The sequence below is a fragment of the Triturus cristatus genome, chromosome 1_2, assembly GCF_964204655.1.
Source record: "Triturus cristatus chromosome 1_2, aTriCri1.1, whole genome shotgun sequence".
Lineage (NCBI taxonomy): Eukaryota > Metazoa > Chordata > Amphibia > Caudata > Salamandridae > Triturus > Triturus cristatus.
In genome coordinates this window covers 732,442,266-732,465,345 of record NC_140580.1, presented here as the reverse complement: position 1 = coordinate 732,465,345, position 23,080 = coordinate 732,442,266, and the positions used below count along the sequence as shown (strand labels likewise).

At 42.1% G+C, this 23,080-nt stretch overlaps 1 protein-coding gene across 3 annotated transcripts in view; it reads left to right on the top strand.

The window, feature by feature from the left end:
• DHRS3 (dehydrogenase/reductase 3) overlaps positions 1-22,761 on the top strand; it is an 86,358-nt gene extending 63,597 nt beyond the window's left edge. The window contains exons 2-6 of one of the 3 annotated variants that reach the window (XM_085608643.1): positions 2,287-2,430; positions 5,429-5,548; positions 11,982-12,220; positions 13,423-13,548; positions 21,056-22,761. In XM_085608643.1, the coding sequence (XP_085464769.1) occupies positions 2,287-2,430; positions 5,429-5,548; positions 11,982-12,220; positions 13,423-13,548; positions 21,056-21,140 (714 nt within the window). In that variant the 3' untranslated portion in view covers positions 21,141-22,761. Of the gene's footprint in view, positions 1-2,286; positions 2,431-5,428; positions 5,549-11,981; positions 12,221-13,422; positions 13,549-20,123; positions 20,337-21,055 lie in introns of those variants that run through there. The other 2 variants (XM_085608645.1, XM_085608642.1) reach the window with 2 other exon arrangements.
• The last annotated feature ends 319 nt before the right edge of the window (positions 22,762-23,080 follow it).

Sequence of the window (23,080 nt, the reverse complement as noted above, 5' to 3'; positions counted from 1 at the left end):
TTCCAGTGGCTCTGACGTAGATCGTGGTTCTAGACTCTAACAATATACCAGTCCATAAGTAGGGTCCATAATGCTATTACTACTCTAAACCCTTCCTGGTTTGTTTATAATTTTTAAAAGCTACATCTATTTTGTCCCCCATCCACCTAATTGGTTATTTGACCTGATTAAGATTCCGTCCGCTCTATGTCTCCTTCAATTCTAAACTTTCCTTTGACAACCAAACCTATGCATTCTGGGAGCTGTAGTTCTAGCCCACTTGGAGGAATAAGATGGACCTTTAGATAACAATAGTTGTAGCAAAAAAATAATCAATCCAATCAAAAACTGAGAGAACAACCGCTGACGAATGAGAACGCAGCCTCCCGCCCAAGCACACACACACAGCCACCATGATTTTCTTTAAAGGGGTGATGCATCGCCATATGCAATATGTGCGGAGCTGGAGAGTCTCGCCCTTTCTAGTACAAAAGTCATTTCTCTAAACCTTCTAACGCTGAAAAACATGCGATAGAGTAACTAAAAGCATAAACACATAAAAACATATTTTTTTCATTATAACTCATTTCCAGCCTATACATGTCTATATAACTTAGCAGTGTTTTCTGATATGAGTTCACTCATAGAATAAGTTCATCTTTGCGCACACTAATATTTCGCGCGCCTGGTTAGGTGTGCTGTCCCCGCCCACGTCAGTTTCTAAAATGAAGCCTCTTAAAGTTACACGTATTTTGTCTGTTAAAAGGTAAAGTGATGCTTGCACTGTCAAGCCAGCTCTAACAACTCTTGACAGTTAACTCTAAAGCAATGAAATAGCCCAACAGGTTTATGCATCTGCTGCTGAAATCCTTGTACAGCCTTCACGTGTGAAACCGGAGCAGGGCAAACCACGGACTCATCCTTCCGAAGTCGATAAAATGTGCAACGCTGTGTTGTAGTTAAATAGCGTCTACGAATCACTGAGCTGTGAAGCCGCAAGGCCAGGGCAGAAATAACTTTATAAAACGAGTCATTTTTAGTCCCCTGTAGCACTTCACATCAGCTAGTTGTAGTTGCAAAACAACACGTTAACCCGATATTAAATCGGCCAATTGAAGAAGTTTGCACAATACCAGCACAAGGAGTGTCCCGGGGGGTTGAACTCTTAGAGAAGGTCAAAAGGAACTGCAGTAAAACACTTCCCTGCGAAGCCACTGTACTTGGGGTGGATTTAAACTAGAGGATAGCTGAAAGGGTTCGGGGGCTGCTGCAGAGGTCAGCCTGCTGCTGTAAGCTTTTGAGTTTTAACTGCTGAAGAGCAGAGGCTGCTGAATTAAGCAGTCCTGAGTAAGGTAATAATATAACACCCCATCTAAACTTGGCAAAAATAATTGTTAGCTTTTCATAGCTCTCAAATTGCCCATCACACGTGGGAGTAGTACGCCCAGTTGTAGTGTTAACTGTATTCTGGTACTCTTTTTTTTAAGCAGGAAAGATGGTTCAGTGAGTTGAACGTTCGCCGCTGAAATGTGCGGCTCTCTTAAATTGGGTAACAATAACACATGGCATTTACAGGTATTTGGAAATGGCACATGTAGCATGCAACACTAAATAAAAAAACGATCGCTATTGTAAAAAAAGAACACGCCCGCGAGTGGTGCGCGCGCGCCACAGCGAACATGTGTTTTCAATTATCGCGCCCTTGTCTGGGCACGATAATTGAAACCACATGGCCTTTGGTGCGGGTAACAGACACCAATAGGCCATGGGCGGAGCAATGCGCCTGCCTTTGGCCTGTTGCGTGCCGTCTTTCAGAAACACACGCACGCAAAGGCCAATCACGGAAGCCAAAAGGAAAAGCACACGCACGAGCGTGTGCGATTCCAGGCTCCGTTTCGGAACCCCGGACAAAAGGACTCTCGCTGCGCAAGCAGTGCTGAGCACTGCATCGCTAGGCCCGAGACCTAATAAGATTGAGAGGCCTAAGGTGATCTGAGGGTGTTTGTTTTGTGGTATTCAGAATCACTGTTATTGTTGTATGTAATGTATACTCATAAGTTTTTCTATTCTGTAATTTATTTAAAAAAAAAAATCTTGGAAGCTTATGTGATCAAATTAAAAACAAAATTGTGCAGGTTCCAAATAAGAAGTGTTTCTAATTTGTGCAAGCATGCAACTGCTTCATTTGCTTCTAAGTGGCAACTTGGTGCTCAGCTTGTTTACAATTTTGTACCTTCATGCAACAAGAAACCTTACCCTTGTACACGTAACACTGACTGTGTCACACCATTGACTCCATTACGGCAGATTATTTTATGGGGCCGGACAGAGAAGTGTCTGAAAGAAACCTGTGAGGAAGTGAAGATGATGGGCACAGAATGTCACTACTTCATTTGCGATGTGGGCAACCGAGAGGAGGTTTACAGACAGGCGAAGGCCGTTCGGGAGAAGGTTAGTATATGCAGCACACTTATCCATTTATAGTAAAAGTATGAACACTGGGGGTAATAGTGAAGGCTCTAACCAGATCTTAACCAATTGGCAGCTCCAAAGAGAGTGAGAATAGAAAGACAAAGAATTTGCCTAACATTTGAATTACTGTAAATAAGTCAATAAATGAATATCTAAAATCTTTGGTAATGGTTGATTGGCCCCAAATTGTTTACCAACCCTGGAGGGTACTTTGAATGCACCTATTTAATCAATCCTAATGTGAAGATGGAAAAATCAATCCTAATATGAATGCGTGAAACCAGAAGAATGATTTCTGTCAAACTGTTATCCTGATCTAAACTCCAGCCAGACATAACATATAAAGTTCTCTCTCCATCTTACATAAATTAACACCACTCCGAGGTATCTATTAAGACTTAGGTGCAAAAATACCTTGTTTTGTCTTGCATTGTTCTGAAATGCAACCAATAAAAAAGTCATAGAAGAAAGACAATTTGACCCATCAATCAGAAACATAGGGGAAACCATCCCATTGCTTGAAAACAGCACATCATTCTTGTTCAAAAAGTGGGCTCCAAATAACTTTCCATACTTGCTAATACGACTACCCATGAAATAAGATGAAAAATTGCAGGCTGCTATGCTCGTTGTTGAATTCAATAATCAAGGACTTGTCAAGTGTCGACAAATACCTATGTCAATTACCCATGAAAATGATTGTACGTCAAAATATCAATAACAAAAATATTTTTGACATAGAGATTGGGGACTTGTATTGTTAAGGAAAAATATTGCCCCGTTGAGCGTGTAGGGTATTAACTACAATGATGAATAATATGGAGCACACAATATTTTTGTCAGACAATATTTAGACCACAATATTCTATTGCCATACCCTATAAAAAGTGAAATAATATTTAATACACAGATCCTCTTCTACTTGTAGTCCTGTATTGCAGGTGTGGAATCCATGCATTAGATAAAATGTCTTATCATAAATCAACAAAACCTCTAAGAGTAGTATACACGGTTCTTCTGTCGATCCCAAAACACTTCACAGTTGGCTACGTTGAAGTGCAACCATGGAGTGGTTTGCCTTCAAAACAAAACTTTTTTTGTCACAATTCAGCTCTTTCAAGAGCAACCTCAAAAGTAACTTTCTCAGCAAGCTGTGATGACTGTTAATCCAATCGATAGCCTTTTACCTGGGCCATTATCACATTGTATCCTGCTACAGCATTTTAGAAAAGATTCAGCATGATAATTTCCTTTTGCTGTTCGCTGCCCCCCTACCTCCCCCCAACACCAGTAGTATAATGCAAAATATGATGGGGGCCCCTGAGTCTCGTATATCTCACAGATATTTACTGGCCTTGGGCAGCTAAATGGGGGGCATCCTGAAGTGTTGGAGAGTCTCTTGAAGAGTTGGGGTCCCCAGAGGCTGCAGGAGCCTTGGTTTTGCCCCTGCTTTGCACTCTTACATGGAAAGTCATCTTGTCTATTTTCTCACAGCGCTTAGAAGCAACACTATTGGCATGTAAAACTATACAAATAAACTTTTTTATTGGGATGTATATCAACCGAATTCCCAGCTATGCAAGCTACTAGACATTCTACATAACAATCATACTGTTTTTCTCTGCACATGTAATGTTGATGAGCATTTACTAATTAAGCTATGTGCCTGGTGAGCCTATTGACAATGACCAAAGGATAAATCTATCATGGACATTTTGCAGTGAAATACGCTGATATAATTCACTGCATAGCTTGTCTTTACCTTTATTCTTTAAAATGGTGATATTACCCCCGAGCTGTGATTGCTGTCCCTTCTTTTTCTGTACCTTTTTCATTAAGAAAGGACTTAATGATTTTATGGTTATCTGTCACGGTCACTTCTGACGCCAAGTATCAAATATGATGGGCAAGAGTTTTGGGAGTTCTGTGCTTTTTTAATTGATCTGCCTATGTCTTTGTGTACGCATCTTCTTGATTTTAGTGTTACTTTTAATAACTCGTGCTAACACAGCTTTTGCACTTTCATGTCACTTTAAAACTCCTGATGGTAATTATGGAAAATATCAAATAATATCCCTTCCTTTTATAAAATACCTCTATCAGCTTTATAATATAACTTTCAAGTCCATAAAATCTGAGTGATTAAACTCATTTAAAGTCTGTAGCATGCTTTAAAAACTCTCAATACTGTGTCTGTCTGTTGAACACAGTCTGTCAGAATTTAAAATCAATCTAATAAAAGTGCTTCTTGGGATAAATCTGTTATCAAATCTTAAAACAAGTGTGGTCCAGGCTAGGAAAAGCATTGCAATATATGAAGAACAATGCCGCTAAAAATACTGGGCCAGGAACAAGAGTAAGCCAAAATCTTAAATAAATTAAACTACATGTCCCCTCCAAGAAAGACCTCAAAACATTTGTGCTATCCATATAACAAAGACAAAATCAACTTACTGCTATTTCCAGGTTTGCTTTTTGTTGGTATATTTAAAGGTTACATTGTAAATTCTCTGATTCACAGTGTTGTGTTAATGTAGAGGGTACATAGTGCTGGATATATAAAAGTACAGAAACAAATACATAGTTGATAAATGACTCTAATATTGTAAACTAGCCAGTGATAAGGCCCCATCTTCCTTCTATTTATTTTCTGTCATAAAAATCATACTTTTGTACTGAGGAATTTCTCATGAAAGTTGTCCTGTTCTAAATCATGTAGACTTTCTGACTTTGCAAAAGAAAATGCATTGATGCTGTTAAAAAGCAATTCTTAACATGGAGAATCCTTAGGTGAAAAAAATAGTCATCTATGACATAGCAAGTGCTGTTTTATAAAAAATAAAAATAAATTTCAGAGGTTCAAACAAAGATAACAGTTGTTATATCTAGAATATAAAACGACCCCATGTTGGAGGATGATGCAAAAGATTGGCAAAGTAGCAACTTTTTAACCAATCCGTATTATTCTTTTTGGCAGGTGGGTGATGTTACCATCTTGGTGAACAACGCAGCAGTGGTTCATGGGAAGAGCCTGATGGACAGTGACGATGATGCACTTCTTAAATCCCAACATGTTAACACGCTTGGTCAATTTTGGGTAAGAAGATCAGAAGTGATATTAGCATCCTATTGGTATGTTGCAATTGAGCCTTTTAGGTAGTTCATTTAATCATTTTCCCGGGGAGACTACTGTAACTCGCTCAAAGCAGAATAAAGCCACAACTGAGGAAGAAACTCTTTCAGGGCTTGCATGTATTAAAGAACATCCAGAAACTATGAAAAGTGCGCTGAAGTTAAACTGTGCCTGAGCACATGCATGACAGAGCATGAGGCTAATGATTTCATTACGAGTTTGCCACATTTTGGTAACAGGATATGGGGGTGGGTGTAATCTCCAGTTTCAGCTTGAATCCAAGTACCAAAATACAACAGTTGCAAGTTTTGTTTCGGAATGTTGAGTAAATGTAGTAATACTAGGACGTTTTCTAGTGGATTTTCACCAGTTCTGTGGAGAAATCTGTTGACATTTTCTGACTGTTGAGATTAGGTGGAAGATGCCAGCGAGAGGCTCGGTGGAGGCCAGGAGCAGAGAGGTATGGGGTGTCACGACAGTCTACGACAGGGAAGTTGGGTTAGTCCATTTGAAAACTCCCCCACAGTAGTCTGCTTCTGTGCCCTGGCTGGGTTGCGCTCCTGCCCCACAGCCCTTGTTTGCTACATCAGTTTCACTGGGTGCTGATATGTCCAACACAGTCCTTTGGTTCTTCTCTGCACAGTCCACTCTAAATAACTTTTTAGCACAGTACACGATTAGCATCCAGTGACCAGCACACAAAAACAGACCCTATTTTCACCTCTTGTCATCTGGAGTCCTTCTGAACTCTAGCACCAAGCTCGCCTGACTGCCCGTCGAAGCAGATGACAAAAATCTCAGAAAATGATATTCTATTTATAAGGACTCGTACCATAATCATATATTTAGAAAAAGCATGCATTTATATTTTCTAAGCTTCGCAAAATAAGAAGGAAAAAAGTCAAATAGTCATAAAGGATGTTTACACATAAGTGAAGAGAGTTAATAACTTGTTTATTTTAATATGAAGTTTGAGAGGCCGTTAATCAACCTCTTTAATTTGGCATTTCAGTCAACCAATCACGGGAAACTCGTTGGCATGGTTTTCATGTTTAAAGTTTAGAGACACCAGCATAATTGCTCTATTTCACTACTGCCAGAGTGCACCCGTCCACACTGACAGCCATTGTCGTTAATTTAAGAGACAATAAGACATTCATGTGTTATGCTTATGCAAGTGAGCACTTCGTGAAGGATTTGGAGCTGATTCGTTTTAGGAAATGTCTGCTGAGGTGGAATAAGTGTGGTGAGGGCCCAGAAAATGCATCTGTCTCGCTCGGACTCAGCCACCCAATCAAAATTCCTTGAATTTGATTCAGTAATGAATTATCCGTGTTCATGCTGGATGAGCCTTCAGTAATTCAGTAAGTTGGGAAATAAGTGCAGGGATTTATAAAAGACATGCGCAATGGATGTCGGTGACCTGCACCAAGTTTCAGTAAAAATTATTTTCGTACAACAGCAACTGAACACAAGCGCTTCCTCTACCCTCAGCATAAGATGGCATTACTTGCGCGCTTATGGTGCCACGGCGTGCTCGGCATCGGGCAGCGTCAGACAGGCGACGCAGTGACGCCAAACGCTGCAGCGTGTCACCACTCGGCATTCTATGGCCATTACATAGTGAAGGGAGGGAGCCCATATTGAGAGCGTTAGCTGACAAGTAATGTAGCCTATGAAATAAAATATGCCGCCTGCGGTCGTGTGTTTTCCATTGCACAGCTAAGCGAAGTAGCATATGGAGTCGGATCCCTCAGAAGCACCGATGCACAGACTTAAACTTGGCTTTCGTTCCTTGTATTTGAATGTGCTAGGAATGCACAAAGGCTTGATTCAGAGTTTAGCTGCATAATCGCTTCAGCATGTTTTACAAAGCGACCAACTGTTAAATAATTACTCTATTCCTAGACTTCAGTCTGTGTGCTAATCATTTTAACTCGTGACATCTACTTGTGAAGTGGTTTTTAGCTGATTTATAGTGGTTTAAATTAATGGTTCCAGTGCATTCTGCTACATGCCCATAGCCTCGAAAGGTTCGCTCTTTTTAAATTAAAACAACATTTTCAAAAACGTAGTTCGAAATGGCAAGCAAAGCCCCTTTTCAAAGAAGAAAAGCAGAAGATTGCCAATAGACTAGCTCCTCAAAGCAAGGTGATTTAAAATTAGGTCCAGCTCCCATTATCCTGGAACTTCTTCAGATTATGTCCCAGGTGTGGCCTGAATCCTGCCCATTGGCACATATCCATTGACACCCATTGGTAGTGCAGAATCCGTTGATAAAACTGTTGATCATGGTATGCTGCTAATGTCTGGCCCCCTTTCATGTAAGCAGATTTGAAGGAAATTGTTTTATTTTATTTAGTGTTTTGCAATTAAGATACATGACACACTTTATCTAAATAGATTTTTAGGTTCTCCGAAATTGTGACCTGATGGAAAAACCCATGACTACTGACTTTCCTAACAGTTAATACCAGAGCTTAAAGTGGGCATCGTCTTGTTGGTGCTCGGTGCTGAGACAGGTCCCTATTGGGCTCTCCATTTTCCCTCACTGTCATGGTGGAAAAAAACCCCATCTCAAAAAAAAAAAAAAACTAAACTCTGTAGTAGTATCACCCTCACTGCTTTTGATGTAACTTTAAAGAGACTCGTTTTTTTTCAGTTTTATGTAGCACAAACTGGGTGAAGGTAATTGGAGTGCTTCACATGCGCACCAGTTACATTACATAAGGACGCATTATATTTTTTTAATCACAGGATGTTGAGCCAACGTCAGGCTGGAACCTGCTTTCTCAGTTCCAAAGTCGGCACCTCTAACCTGACGCCACAACCTCGCCCTCGAGGACTGAGATTTTTTCAATATTATATATTACAAAGTAGTGTTGGAAAACGAGGCAGCATCTGTGAGGCCTGCACAAATAACATGACTACATTTGTCCTTCACTGGGAACCAAACACCCAATTGTAGCGCTTGACTCTCAGAGGGTAGCGTTGCAGAGCAGGCTGAGGCTCACTCAAGGGAGGTCAATACTTGATTGTCTAGTCTGTACTTTGCTTTATAAAAGTAAGAGTACATTTATTAAACACACACTACTCAAAACTATGCACCAATTTAAAAATATACATAAGCTGTTGGAATTACTTTGTGACATTGCATAACATCTCCACCCCTCCCGCAGGGGGGGTGGGGTCTAGTACCACCACTCCCATGTATGCACATCAACTTGCCCCCAATGCAGATAGTTGAACATAACCTGGAGCGAGGGCCCTGCGCACTGGCACCATCCCAGCGGCAACCCACCCCATTACCTCAACAAGCATTAAAAAGTGGTAAACCTGCCTTGGTGACACATGACCCTGACTGAGCATCCCCTACTGACCATACAGTATGCACCTCTATATCTTAAGGGATAACAGTCTGGGGTCTTCACTTAAGCGCAGCAGCAAGAATCCATGTTTACGCACACTTTAGAATGACAGTACTCATCACCTTGGTTGATCATTTGAATGCATTGCAATTACAGCCCCCAAAGGCATCACAGATGAAATCACAGGATTACGCATATACAGCCAGACACCCTAGAAGGACTGTCTGGCAACATAACCCCACTTGGCTTATGACATCTCCTTACACATGTGACTTACAGTCCCTTCAAAAGAAGTACTCCTGGCAACTACACTTCTCCTGCAGTGCGCCTCTTCACTTTAAAAGGAATCACAGGTAAAAGCATGGGATTATGTACATACAGCCAGACCCCCTAGCAGGAAGGTCCAGCAACATAACTCCATTTAGCTTAACATCACCTTACACAGGTACTTCACTTTACACATGTGACTTTCAGTCCACCTAAAAAGAAATAACCACTAGTAAATGCATTTCGGTGCAATTACACCACTTCACCTCCAGGAGATGCACTTCTCCACACATCCCCAACTCAGCCCTTCACTCCATGATGCACTTCTCCACACACTCTCAGCTGTAGAACAAAAGTTCCAGCCTAGAAGGTGTTTAAATGCTAGCTGAGCCCTTGAGGGGTAGTTTCCTTTAGGTCCCCATGACACTGAGGGTGGGACTTTTCTTCGTGCTGGGGGGGGGGAAGACTGCGCTTCTCCAGCAGCTCCCCCCAGCACCTTTTTACAAGTGAGGGTGACCCCCTCCTCTGGGGGCCACAAAGCACCAAAACGGCAGATTTCCAAATGCCTGGCAAGGTATTATGGGGCGCTTCATGCTCCTCTTTACCAGCCCCAGCCACTGGGAACACTCTCCTCCGCCCTCGGGGTCTCTGAGAGGGTGGATTCAGCAGGGAGCAGTCTTCACTGGCTCCCTGCACCAGCCTTTCGCCTGGCTCTCCTCCTTGGCCTCTCTTCTCCCTGCGAAGAGGCCACTGCTCCTGCGCTCCGGTCCTGGGCTCTTCTTCTGGTGCTATTAGGGTCCTGGGGGCAGTCAGGGGGTCTCTCCTTCCAACTGCCCATTGCGCCAGGCTCCAGCACCTTCAGCCTCAGCAGACCACTCCCCAGAGAGAGCTTCTCTTCCTGTGCAAGCACTTGTTAAAAGTTGAGTAGGGGGCTGGCAGGAAGTCTCTGTTGGTCTATCAAACAGCGACACATCACGTCCCTGCCCCTGCTCCTTCCTTCTTGTCCAGCCTCTGGGCTTGTTCAAAATGGCGTCGTCCAGGGTCTGTGGCCACATGTCTCTGAAGCCCCTTTCCCCCCACGCTGCCTTCCCTCCTTGGTGCAGCCTGGTGCTGGCACCCAGTGACAGCTGCTAATGGATGAGCCTGTAGCCCCACCCATCTTCTCTTCATGGAGAGGAGGCCCTCGCTTGTGGAAGAAAGGTTATCAATCCATTCAGCTGAGGTCAGCCCTCCGCCTTGGTCTGGTCATGGCTGGCTCAGAGAAATATGACAGTTCTGGATGACCCAAAAGCAGTACAAATATGACTTTGGACTCTGCAGAATACTTATTTTCACATCCTCTACAGTGGACTTAAGTGCGTGTCTGGAATCTGTAGGCCTAATGGAAGTTAATCTAGCCCATGGCTTCACATTCCCATAGGGGAATAATGAAGTAAAAAACAGTAAGACACACTGACTTTCCCTGGCATGTTTCTTTCCAGTGTATAAAGCCTATTCCATGTCACCACCCAATACTGCAGAAGTCCTGCCACACCATTCACTTTGTAGCTGCTCCTGGACTGCACACGCTAGGAATCTCCCCTGTGCAGCCCATACACGTTTGCACACGCATGTACACATGTGTCTGCATGTAACCAGCCCGGTGTCCCTTACTCCAGCTGCTGCGCAGTGGCCTGGTCAAGCCAGGGGAACACCAGTAAAATCCCCATGCAGTCTCTTACATCCTGAGTTCACTGTGGGTGAGTCCCAACTTATGAGGCCCCCCCACAGTAAAAGCTCAACAATTAGGTGCTCAAAAAGCGAAAATCCGGGCGGCCCATAGTGTCAGAACCACCGTCTAACAAGTAGTTGTTGCTTATTCATCTTATGAAACTTACAACCATTAACAAAGCTAATAGTCCTGGCTTGTTGTAGGTGTAATGTTACTTGTGTTAAATATCTGGATGTATGGACAGAAGCAGCAAAATACACGTGGGGCAGCACACTATACTAAGTAAAGAGTTTTAGCTTATGTGTTTTAAGCCATGCCCTTAATTACATCGGCCACGCCTCTCTGAGAGACCCCCTCTTTTTTTTTCATCCTACTTAAAGCCCTGGTTAGTACAATCTGATTTTCGCATCTTAGACAACTAAGTCCAAGGCAGAACAGGAGGAACACTATTTGGAAGCACAGATTTAGGAGGAGATCAGAAAACTGTAACAAAGTTGTCCGTTAGCATTCAGTAAAAGATAAAATATGTACCATTATAGCTCGATAGAGCAGATCAAAAGAATAAAGGTATATCAACTTTTCAGGCTCTTGCTATGCCAGTTCACTTTATCCCTTCATTGTCTCTAGTCATTCCGTGTTGTACGTCCACATCCCAAGCCCAAGGCCAGAGAGCCCAGAGTTATAAGGGGATAGATTGAAAGAAGAAATATACATGACATGCAAAAATTGCATGGGCACCCCATTATGTGAGAAGAACAGATAGCTGGTCACTTAGACTAGTTTTTCTTTCTTAAGACATAAAGCCTTGGGAAGAGAGCACGGATGTCAGTTCAGATCAACTATTATGGTCCACCTCTAAAGGCACATTGAGGGTAAAGCGGACTTCAACTAAAGTTCAATGAAAGGATATTTTTGTTATCGTAACTCAGTTTACAGAGCAGATGATAACATCAGATGTCACTGGTACACCCAGAGATCCAGGCTTTGTTTAACTTGTTGTGACACAATTGTTATTCTTGTAGCTCATTCAATATTTTTCTGCTATTTTTAGACCACAAAAGCTTTCCTCCCACGAATGATGGAGCTACAAAACGGTCACATCGTGTGTTTGAACTCCATCCTGGCCCTATCTTCCATTCCTGGTGCCATCGATTACTGCACATCAAAGGCCTCCTCCTTTGCGTTTATGGAGAGCTTGACTTTGGGGCTGTTGGACTGCCCCGGAGTCCATGCCACCACAGTCTTACCATTCCACACCAGCACAGAGATGTTTCAAGGCATGAAAGTGAGGTAAGTGCGAGCTAAGCCCAGTTGCCCAACATCCAGTTAGCAACAGAATTCATGGCACCACTGATTCTCTTACTCTGTTGTGAAGCAATCCCTTCAGCATGGACTTCCAGAAACCATTCTTTATTTTTCTCACCTACTTTTTCTCAAGCGTGACTCTCTGGGATCTCAGTCATACTTGACTAGAAACACCAGCTTATTGAAAGCGAATAAAATCTTTTATATTCGAAAATGCGAGAGTTTTTAAAGTCTTGCCAGGATTAATGCTATGTTAAGGCAAACCAAGCCCGCGCTAACTCTGCTGCCAGCATCAGTGGCCCAAATTTCCAACTGAAGTAAAAACTATAGCCCATTTATTAGAGACAGAGGAATGATACAATAGAAACTGGTCCATGGCACCTAAAATCATTGCATCTCCCAAGATCCTCCTTCCAGGAAGGAGGCGTATCCAGCAGATGTGTGATTTTTTTAAACGGACTGGTCCCATGCTTAAAAAGAACCACAAGCATTGCTTTAATATACATATTATATGAAAAAAGGATGATTTCGGCCAGTTCGAGTGTGTGCTAGTGTGGCCTTTACAAATGCATGCAGTTTTTGTAGTTGGAGGATGTTTAAATAAATAAATTTATGTAATATGCTGAATGCTTTGAAAAAACCTCACTTACAACATTTTCCCCGCTTCTGGGCAATTTTGAATACTATAAGATAACCAATCCCTGGCAGGTATGAAATGTAAAGGAACTTCGTGTGACAAGGGTGTAGAAAGGCATAGTTCTTTTTTGTCCAATAGTGTAGTCATAGCCTGATCATATCCACGCGGTACGGAGTAGTATTAGGCTTGGTGAGGAGAGAGAGTGGGGGCGACGTGGAGTGATGAAAGAGATTTGACTTGGTAAATGTGTGACTCAGAATTTTTCCCTTTAACCACCGGAGTACAGTTGGCTGCAGATATGGTATTTGAATGTGAACAGAGTTTCTAATCATGGGTCAACTGGCTTGTGTGAATGGACCTGAGTTGCTGTTACAGTTCACAAAAACATTACTTGTAAAATACAAACTGATGCAGAATAAAATGGCCCCTAGTCATGTCTGTGTATAAAATTCCTCATATGAGTTATAAGATCCAAAACATTTATAGACAGTAAAATCAATATTCCTCACCACTGGAGTTTCAAATCAATTTGTGATTATTTTTTTTTTAGGTTTCCCAACCTTTTTCCATCCCTGAAGCCAGAGACGGTGGCCCGGAAGACTGTGGAAGCAGTTAAATTGAACCAAGCCATTCTTCTCCTTCCTTGGACCATGCATCTACTCGTTATCTTGAAAAGGTAAATATCCTCCCCAAATCTAGTACACAAAGGATATATGGTAATGGTCCAGTCTCCTGTCTTGTGGAGGCTTTTCAAACAGCATGGCAAATCAGCTTCTAAGAACTCGCCCTCTTTGAACAGCAGGAACGTTAAAGAGACATGATTTTGCACAATAATTATGGTACTTGTGGGAGACGCCTTTTGGGATAGTAAAGTGACAAATAGCAATTTTTATCTGTTTCTCCTTGGGGGAATTTATATAGTGCAAAGTATGCCCAGACTTCATCAGCGACACATATTCAGAAGAAGGAAACAAGCATCTAGTGGTGGTTGTTACTGTAGCCACGTTCTCTCAGAATAAACGGTACTAGACCACATTTATTTAGTTCTGCTTAGGAGCACTTTATGGCGATACTTGAGCATCTTATAGTTATAACGGATGTCAAATAGTGCATTGACATAAAAAGTGTAGGAGAGCAAATCTGTACATTCGTACATTCAAAGAAAATTCACCAAGGGTTTCACAAAAGCATTATGAGGATGTCATGAGAATCACCTTCCTAGAGGTACAAGGCCATGTACACTACATACATGGTGCACTACTCATTATAACTGCTACACACAATAAATCGTTTTGATGCTTTTGTATTTCTTTCTTCAACAATATTTGATTGCACAATTGTACAAACACGTTCAATCATGTAAATATGATTATATTTCATCAAATTAACAACAGCAGCATGTGATTAGCTCCAAAACAATTTTGCTTCACATTGTTTCTGTTGTTAATCTTAGTTGCAAGAAAACATCTTCATATCCCATCACAATGCATTTCGGGTTATATAAACCCTTCATCAGGGGGACTGTAAAAAGTAATAACTATGCAATTTATCTAATGTTGTCCGACAGAAATGGTACATTAGTGATATAATATATAACTTGAAATGCATTGGGATGGGATATGAAGGTGTTTTCTTGCAACTAAGATTAACAACGAAACTCTGGAGTGGTGCAGAGTAGAGTGCAGGGACGCCTTGTGAAGTGGAGGGGCGTAGTTTAGAGTGGTGCAGAGTACAGTGGAGGGGCATAGAATGGAATATGCATGGTTTGATACCACTGCCATTACAGGCAGCACATTTTCAATTGAAATGACCATTACATTTTGCACAGATATACATACAGTTTTACTGATAAAAGTATACAGGGCATAAACGATAATATGTGGAAATGTCATCACCTAGTGTATTGATTTGTTTTGATCATATTAAAATATTTGTTTCCACCACACTTCAGAGTTACCCAAAAATGTGTTTCATTTGCACTTTTCTAATTCTGAGGTATTCTGGAATATCTGCACAGTTTGTTTACAGGCAGTTAAATTGTGTTGTGTGCTAGAAAAAAATAACATTGTACAGCCTTCCTCAAGCACTACCCCAGTAGCCAGCATAATTGTCCCGTAAATCCTCTCACTTTGAAGTCAGAGAAAAAGAAGTAAACACCAAACCCCCTGAAAGACAGAACCTGACATGCGACCTCTGTCTTTGAATGCACAGCAAATGTGACAGGATAAGAGCAAGATTTTAAGGCCTGTTTACAGAAATCCGGTACTGGTTGAATAATTTATTAAATAAGGTTTGGTCAAGGGAAGGGACAAACTCAAGCTGTACAGCTTAAAACAAACAGAGCTAGCAAATAGAAAGCAAGAAAATGTGAAGTACAAACTACAAGACCAATCGTAAGCAATGGGTGGAATTCATTCCCAAGGAAGCTTTCGGAATGTCCCCAAGGTGTCGTTGGCAAATCAGACAGCTGCGCTGTCTGGTAGGCTTTAACCTAAAAATGAGCCCTTAATTATAATAATTTGTTTTGCATGGAACTTCAAAATACACAGCTGCCATTTTTAGGCCGTGTAAATAACAGAGGTCCCAATTATTCAATTTAATAGCACTCATTTTACTATCACCGAGCCATTCTAACGGCAAATGAGCCATCTCAGACACACCACTGAGTATTTGCCCCAGGATAAGATTAAACAAGGGAATACCCATCATCCATTCAACATGTTCATTTTTTCCACTCTTGAGTGCAATAAATTGTTCAGTAACCACAATTGCGTGCACATTTGAGACCTTTTCTCTATTCAGTAAATGCATGGCTCAGATTATTTGCATAGATCTCTTGCAGATTGATTTACCGACCGATCTTTACCAATTTCTGTTTTCTTCTGTTGTAAACATTGTAGGAGAAAAAGCAAACATTTCTGACCTATACATGCATACGTTTAAGCTACAATTTTCTGACCTATACATGCATACGTTCATCTGTGACTCAGTTAGACATGTCTGCACTATACTACAGCTTAATGCTCAACTTTTTCATGTACAAAATCATCACATTTATTATTTCTCTTTAATATTTTCTTCAATGTACATACATGTAGCTTGATTATTTGTATGTATCTATATATATATATATATATATATATATATATATATATATTCACTGAAAAAACCATAGGTTTCACACATGTTATAGTTAGCTGGACATTTTACTGATAAAAAACCAATGAAATTCCCCCGTTATAGTTACTGTAGGCAACTATAACTCACGCGACCGCAATCCTCTGCTGATGCTAATACTGTATTTAGACACTTATTTGCCCATATCTTCTTCCATTAAATTTTAGCTATACATATATTACAAATATTTTTTTTTCATAAAGACACATATGTCATCAGCAGAGGATTACGGTCGCGTGAGTTATAGTTGCCTACAGTAACTATAACGGGGGAATTTCATTGGTTTTTTATCAGTAAAATGTCCAGCTAACTATAACATGTGTGAAACCTATGGTTTTTTCAGTGAATTAGCAAGGTTTTTTAAATGCTATTTCCTAACTATAACGTGTGTGAAACCTATGGTTTTTTCAGTGAATTTGTACGGTTTTTTAAATGCTAAGTTACTTTACGCCATTTGTGGCGTGCGCGCCCACTTAACGCAGTTCGTTCCGTGCACGGTTTTTATCAACTTTAATAAGCCCTGTACATTTGGTGGCCTTCGGCCACCAAAAGCACAGGGGGTGAGGTCAATGTGGATAGTGTTTTTTTTATTTCGATTTTATAATTTCATGTTGCCAAAATTACGTTTTTTTTCTCTATTAATAAGCCCTGCACATTTGGTGGCCTGCGGCCACCAAAAGCACAGGGGGTGGGGTAAGTGTGGATAGTGTTTTTTTTATTTTTATTTTTTTACCGTAAGCGTACGGTAAGCTTACGGTAAGCGTACGGTAAGCGTACCCCGCGAAATTGCCGAAAAAAAAATAAAACCGTTTTTGCTCTTGGGGGATGTTTGGGGACTCCCTCAACATGACTATGTGGGAGGGAGTTGTCAAAACAGCCCCGTAACATGTTTTTGGCCATCATGTTTGATAAACAACACTCAGTGCGAGAGACAAAATGGCGGACGCCGCTTCCTGGTTTCGGCCGATTCGAATGTTTACTAAGATCTAAGAGCCAATCAGAATCGCGCTCGCGCACGCCACCGTAAGCTTACGGTAAGCGTACGGTAAGCGTACCGTAAGCGGGCTCAGATATATATATTGATTTAAAGGCTATTTTCTCAGAATCTACTGAACAGATTTACACCAAACCTACAAAAGGCACTTCCTTGACCTAGGGACTACCTCTCTGCCAAATTTCTAGTAATTCTGTTCAGCCGTTCGGGCTGTAGCTCGTTCTAAAGGTCCTATGGAAAAATGCATGGGAAAAACGCGTTTTGGGACCCCCCTTTTATCTCAGCCCCCGCTTGACGAATCCCCCCGAGACTTTCAGGGTAGGAGCGGAGCGTAGCGCCCCACCTATTTTGAGAAATTCGCGAGGATTCGTCGACCGGCGCCAAAGTTATTCAAAATAGAATGTTGAGGTTTTCCTATGGAAACGTGGTCCTAACTATAACTACCTACTGGCGACCGCCAGTAGGTAATATATAGATAGATATATATATATATATATATATATATATATATATATATATATATATATATATATATATATATATATATATATATATATATATATATATATATATATATATAGATATATATATAGATAGATATTTTTTTCAAGGTACGTAAATGTGAAGTTAAGAATAATAAATCCCAGACATTCACTTCCCTATCGATATTTTTATCTTCGATATTTAAGCTACAATATTATGGTATACCGATACTCCGTACTCGGTTTTTCAGACTGCAACACGTTTTACTGTCTCTCTGCTTTCCTAATGTAAACCTACAGCGCCGTGTATGTCTAGAGATCCATAAAACATATCATTTCTACAATTGTAGACTGGAGGAAATGGTCACATGTGGTTAAAGGCACTTGTCAGATCACACGGCTGGCTCGCCGGGATGGAATTAGAAGCTTCTGCCCAGCAATAATATCTGGCTCAGCCTCGAGTCCTGCCCCCAGCCTGGTTCCTGATTCATATCCTGTGTTCAGCTCCATGCTTCCTATTTACGTTTCCACGCAGTGACTCAAACTGTTTCACATGATGCAGCCTGTTTGTCCGCCTCGGGCTGTACTGATTTTGTTCTGCCAATGTTCCTATTTAAATGATTCCTCTTTTCAGAAGTAGCCTTGAACTGTGCTGCACGGGATCTGTCAGACTGCTGGGTATGAGCCCCGGCCTACTCAGGTGCACCAAGACATGCTTCAGAACTTGAAAGTGACCCTAGACAAAATGAATACAAAGGGGAGATCACTTTTTGGTTGATTTGTTTGGCAGTTAAAATAGATCGTTCAAAGCATATGGAAAATACAGCACAGCTTCAGAGTGAAGATAGCCAGGGGAAACATTGTAGTGTGCTGTGTTATAGCACTATAGCGCTTCTCACTCTTGAAGAAGCCACGAAACACTCAGATTTGTGTCGAGTTCTTGGGCTTGTTCATGGTTAATAAGGTGTTCAGTGCAGTAAATTGAGGGTTTAACTTCATAAACCACATAAATGAACTAACCAAACCGCCTAGTTTGAAAGACAAGTTGCGAAACTATAGAAAAACAAGTAGTTACAAGTAGAGGAAGTGAGGCTGTCGTTCCTCCTATATTGATTAACTGGACCAAAACACATTCGTATTTGCGGGATGCTGGTGCCACTTCCTCGCTTTGCACTTGTGAGCTCAAAATTGATCCACAAGTTCCTTTCCCTGCTTCATTCAGCCCTTCAAGAGTCTCTCCTGTTTGCTTAAGGTCACCAAAAGAATCTCTGTCGCTAGGGGATCTGTGGTCCTTTCCCGGCTTAATCAGCAACTCGGTGCGTGCTGGAAGTTGTGGTCGTGGTTCAGATCATTCAAGGCAATTGACTCGAAAGACCTAAAGAGCTAGGGGCTTATTTACAAGCCTATTGCGCCGCCGATGTGTCACTTTTTGCGACTCACCGGCGGTGCTGTGTGCTGGCCCATATTTACAAGGCCACTTAAAGTCACCCTGCGTGACTTTTCATGGCCTTGTAAATATGGGCCCCTTTCATGCCATACTCTGCATGGGTGTTGCTGTGGGTGTTCCCACACAACAGCCATGGAACTTGACACATTCCCAGATTTACATTTTATAAAACTGGGAATGCGTCAGAATTCTACGCCTCCCAGGGGAGGCGTAAGCAGACGCAACAAGGAGAAATAAAAAGACGCAATGAGGAGAAATACTTTTATTTCTCCTCGCTTTTTCCTCTTCCCATGATTGCTGCATTTAGCAGCATGCATAGAAAGAGGAAAATGCCATCAATGATTGATTTTGTGCAGGAAGGTGTCCCTTCCTGCTCAAGAACAATCATCCCCTCAGCGCAGGCACCCATGTAAAATTATGCAAGGATACCTGTGAATGGCAGCCAATTAAAAGCACAGGGATGCGTCATATTGTTGTTGATACAAAGCATCCCTGTGATTTGCAAATGAAGCCGCACGACGCAGCTAAATGGCTTGCAGCGCTGTTCTGTGTCATTTTTCTGTAGATGAGGCCCATGTTTAGTAACTGAAAAGCAAGTGACTGGAAAAGTTGTGTCTCGATGACATACGGGTCATTTAAAGTTGGTGGGTGCAGGCCACGACGCCCAGCCTCTCAACCTCGTGATTCCCCCACCCTATTTAGAGATGGGGAATTGTCAGATTTCCACTGGCGGAGCATCATCTGGCTTCACGACTGGAAGCCCTTGTCTTGAAGGCCTGTCTACAGTCACAGTGGGGCTGGCATACACTATTAAGGTAGGTGCAACAATTACTTGATCACCCAACTTGAAAATACCACACGTGGCTTTATGTTCCAAGGCAGGAAAACACATGCCTTGACACAGATAGGCAAAGCTCCATGCATGCCAAGGCCAGTGATTTATTTCCAAAAACAAACTCCCACTTTAAGAGTTTGTTTCAGAAAAACAAAATAGTATGCTGAGCGGGACCAAATGAATTCGGCCGCCCAGTAGGAATATTGTTCCTTCTGCAAGCAAATGCCACCCCCTCTTTTGCGCTGAAGGCAGGGAGATCCCCACCAAGCTGGCACTGATCTCATAATGTTGGAGCCGCCTTCCACCAGTGGTGCAGAGTCCATGGCCTCGGCTGCCTCAGCGGGCTAGCAGCCCACCAGTCAGTGTCTAAGGCACTCTGCGAATCTGTGAAGATTATTGAAACAAGCAGAAGCATTTCTATCAGAGAGTCAGTACAAGATTACAAATAAGGGTGAGTTATGGATGAATTACAGACGTACATATAGAAAGTAACAAAAATGACAGTAGAAAAGTACATAGAATAGACTGGTTCAATACCTTTGGACAAAGGTGGGTCTGCACATGGCGTTGATGGCCATATTCAGTTAAGGTTCACGTGGTCGGTAGTGGTTCTGCGGAAGGGGTGGCTGGGCATCTTCAGTTGTGCTTCACCCTTAAAAAGAGGACTCGCTTGGAATGGGGATGGATGGCCTTTTTTACTAGTTGTGGTTGTCTCTTAGAAAGAGGTGTCACATGGATGGAGGTGGTTCTGCACAAAAGGTGGATGGTAATTTTTTGTTATGGTCCTCGATCAGAAGGTGGTCTGTTTCCGGGCGAGTGTTGAGGGGAGAGGGGAGGAGGGATGTGACTGCTTGTAACCCACCTTTGCGTGACCGCCAGTGCAGGGACGCTTGAGGCTACACAACTATAAACTGCATGTTGTGCAGGATCATCAAGGGATGCTTAGCAGGTTGCAATTTGGTCATCAATTGGGACTTTCACGTTAGAGTATAGCAAGAGAATATATGGGGCAAGCATAGGGAAGCAGGCCCCAGCAATGTCCCGATCACTAGTATTAGCAGTTTAAATAGAGCCCTTTTTTAAGCAGAAAGGCGTTTAGTCTACTATCAGAAGTGGGAGGCATGATATTGTCACAGATGCTTAAAAAGGATGTCTGTGGCCAAATTGATAACCTTGCCTAGTGTTGCTAGGTCACTTTGGGGTTGGCATGCCTTCTCATTGTGTTTGTTTCCCTCCTTCCCTCTGCAGCATCCTGCCTACAGCAGCTCTGGAAGAAATCCACAGATTCTCGGGAACCTACACCTGTATGAACACTTTCAAAGGACGGACATAGACCCCCAGATGAGAGACTGATTTGTGCAGTTACAAGAGGAGAACTTTTGGGGAGGCTGATGGACAGCTCTCCTGGCCTGCGTCGTATTGCCGTCACAGGACTAGTGCTGTTCAGAGGCAGAAGGTTCTCCAAGGTCATGTCTGTGGAGCCAAGACCTTTTCGTGCAGCCCCAACAGCTGTGGCTGTCAAAGCTTGGAAGGAAGACAAGGGGCCGCTTTGTACAGTTTTTCTTTTATTCTTTTAGGGTTTTATTGTTGAATCTGCTCTTAGCAAGAAGGTTTCCAAAACATCTATAGACTGTTGGCAGGAGCTTTTATGTTCTGTTTCATTTTAACACTTGCACTGTAGCACAAAGTTTGACGTAAACTTGAACACGTACCAGTTCGTAGAAGAATGATAGAAATTAAAGAGTGACTTTTAAAACTTGCTGGCCAGGTTATAAAGCTGGAAGAAGCCCATGTATTGACAACGCTCTGCTGGATCTAATTACTGAGAAGTACAGTGTACTAATATTCACTAGACAATGACCATCTCTCTATGATCACCTGGGCATAGGATCAACAACACTAGCATCAGCTAATAGAGTAGCTCAAAATGAGGCGCTGCTAGTGTGCCACAAGACCTGCATCTGCTAGTTTTCCTTGAGGAGCAGCTAATGTACTATGAGACGAGTACCTTGTAGTGAATCATAAAAGGAGGCCCTGACAGTGGACCAAAGGACTACACTCGGCTAATATTCCATGAGGTGAGGAATTCCTAGTGAACTGTAGAACGAGGACCTGCTAGACGAGACAAGGGCCTGCTAGTGTAACATAGACGTGAATTTGCTAGTGTACCAAGACCCAAGGACCTACTAACGTAGTATGTGGTAAGGACCTGGTGATGTACCCCAAGAATACACTTGGCTAACGTTCTATGAGGTGGGAAATTGCTAGTGTCCAGTGAGACAAGGACCTGCTTGTGTACCACACATGTAAATTTGCTAGTGTACCACGTGACCAGAGCCTTGCCGTATACCACAAGTTGAGATCCTGTTAATATAAGAAGATATAAGACCCTACAAGTGTAGTACATGCCAAGGACATGCTAATGTACCACAGTAGTGAACCAGAGCATTAGTGTTTGATAGTCTAACACATGACAAGATACACAAGACTGGGTCCTGCTATTGTTCCATGAAAAGATGGCCTGCTTGCGTTCCACAAGGAAAGGGTCTGTTATGTACCTCAGCTCAAGAACTGCTAGGGTATCTTATGACCAGTGCCACAAGTCATTGGTATGCTACTGTTGTTAGAAGCGAGGAGCGGCTTGTTATCCACAAGCAAAGGGCCTTCTAGCGTGAGAACCTGCTAGTGTATCACGCCACCAGACCTGAAAATATGCCACAAGAGGGACTATTGTAACAAGAAACAGAAATCTTTTAGTTAGCGGTTAGCCAAGGACCTGCTGGCCTGCGACAATAAAAAAACATGCCATAAACAGCCCAACACTAACAAATGGACTGCAGCGTGATGGGTAGTTATTTCTCTGGATGGAGAACGATGTACCATATGACTAAAACAAAGGAGCATTGATTTTAAGTTTGTAGCATAAAAATGGAAATAAATGTTTCCAACTCTCATACATTTCTCGTGCATTACGTTATTTCACAGAGGATTTTGAGCATGAGCAGTGGATAAAATGTTTGATTTGCACCATTAGGTGGGGCAGCTTCTCTGATCACAGACTGGGCAGCTCTTTGGATCAAAATTCAGGAGTACATTGTAAGGTGACATCATCTATGCATCATCTACACCAGTAAGAGCAGTTAAATGGTTACAGGTCAGGCGTTAACTTCAGAACTAAACGAAAACTACTGTGGGCAGTGAATACCTTTGCAGAAACAGAAATGCACAATCATTTTGCAGATGTGCATTGAGAACCTCCGGGCTACAAGGTGA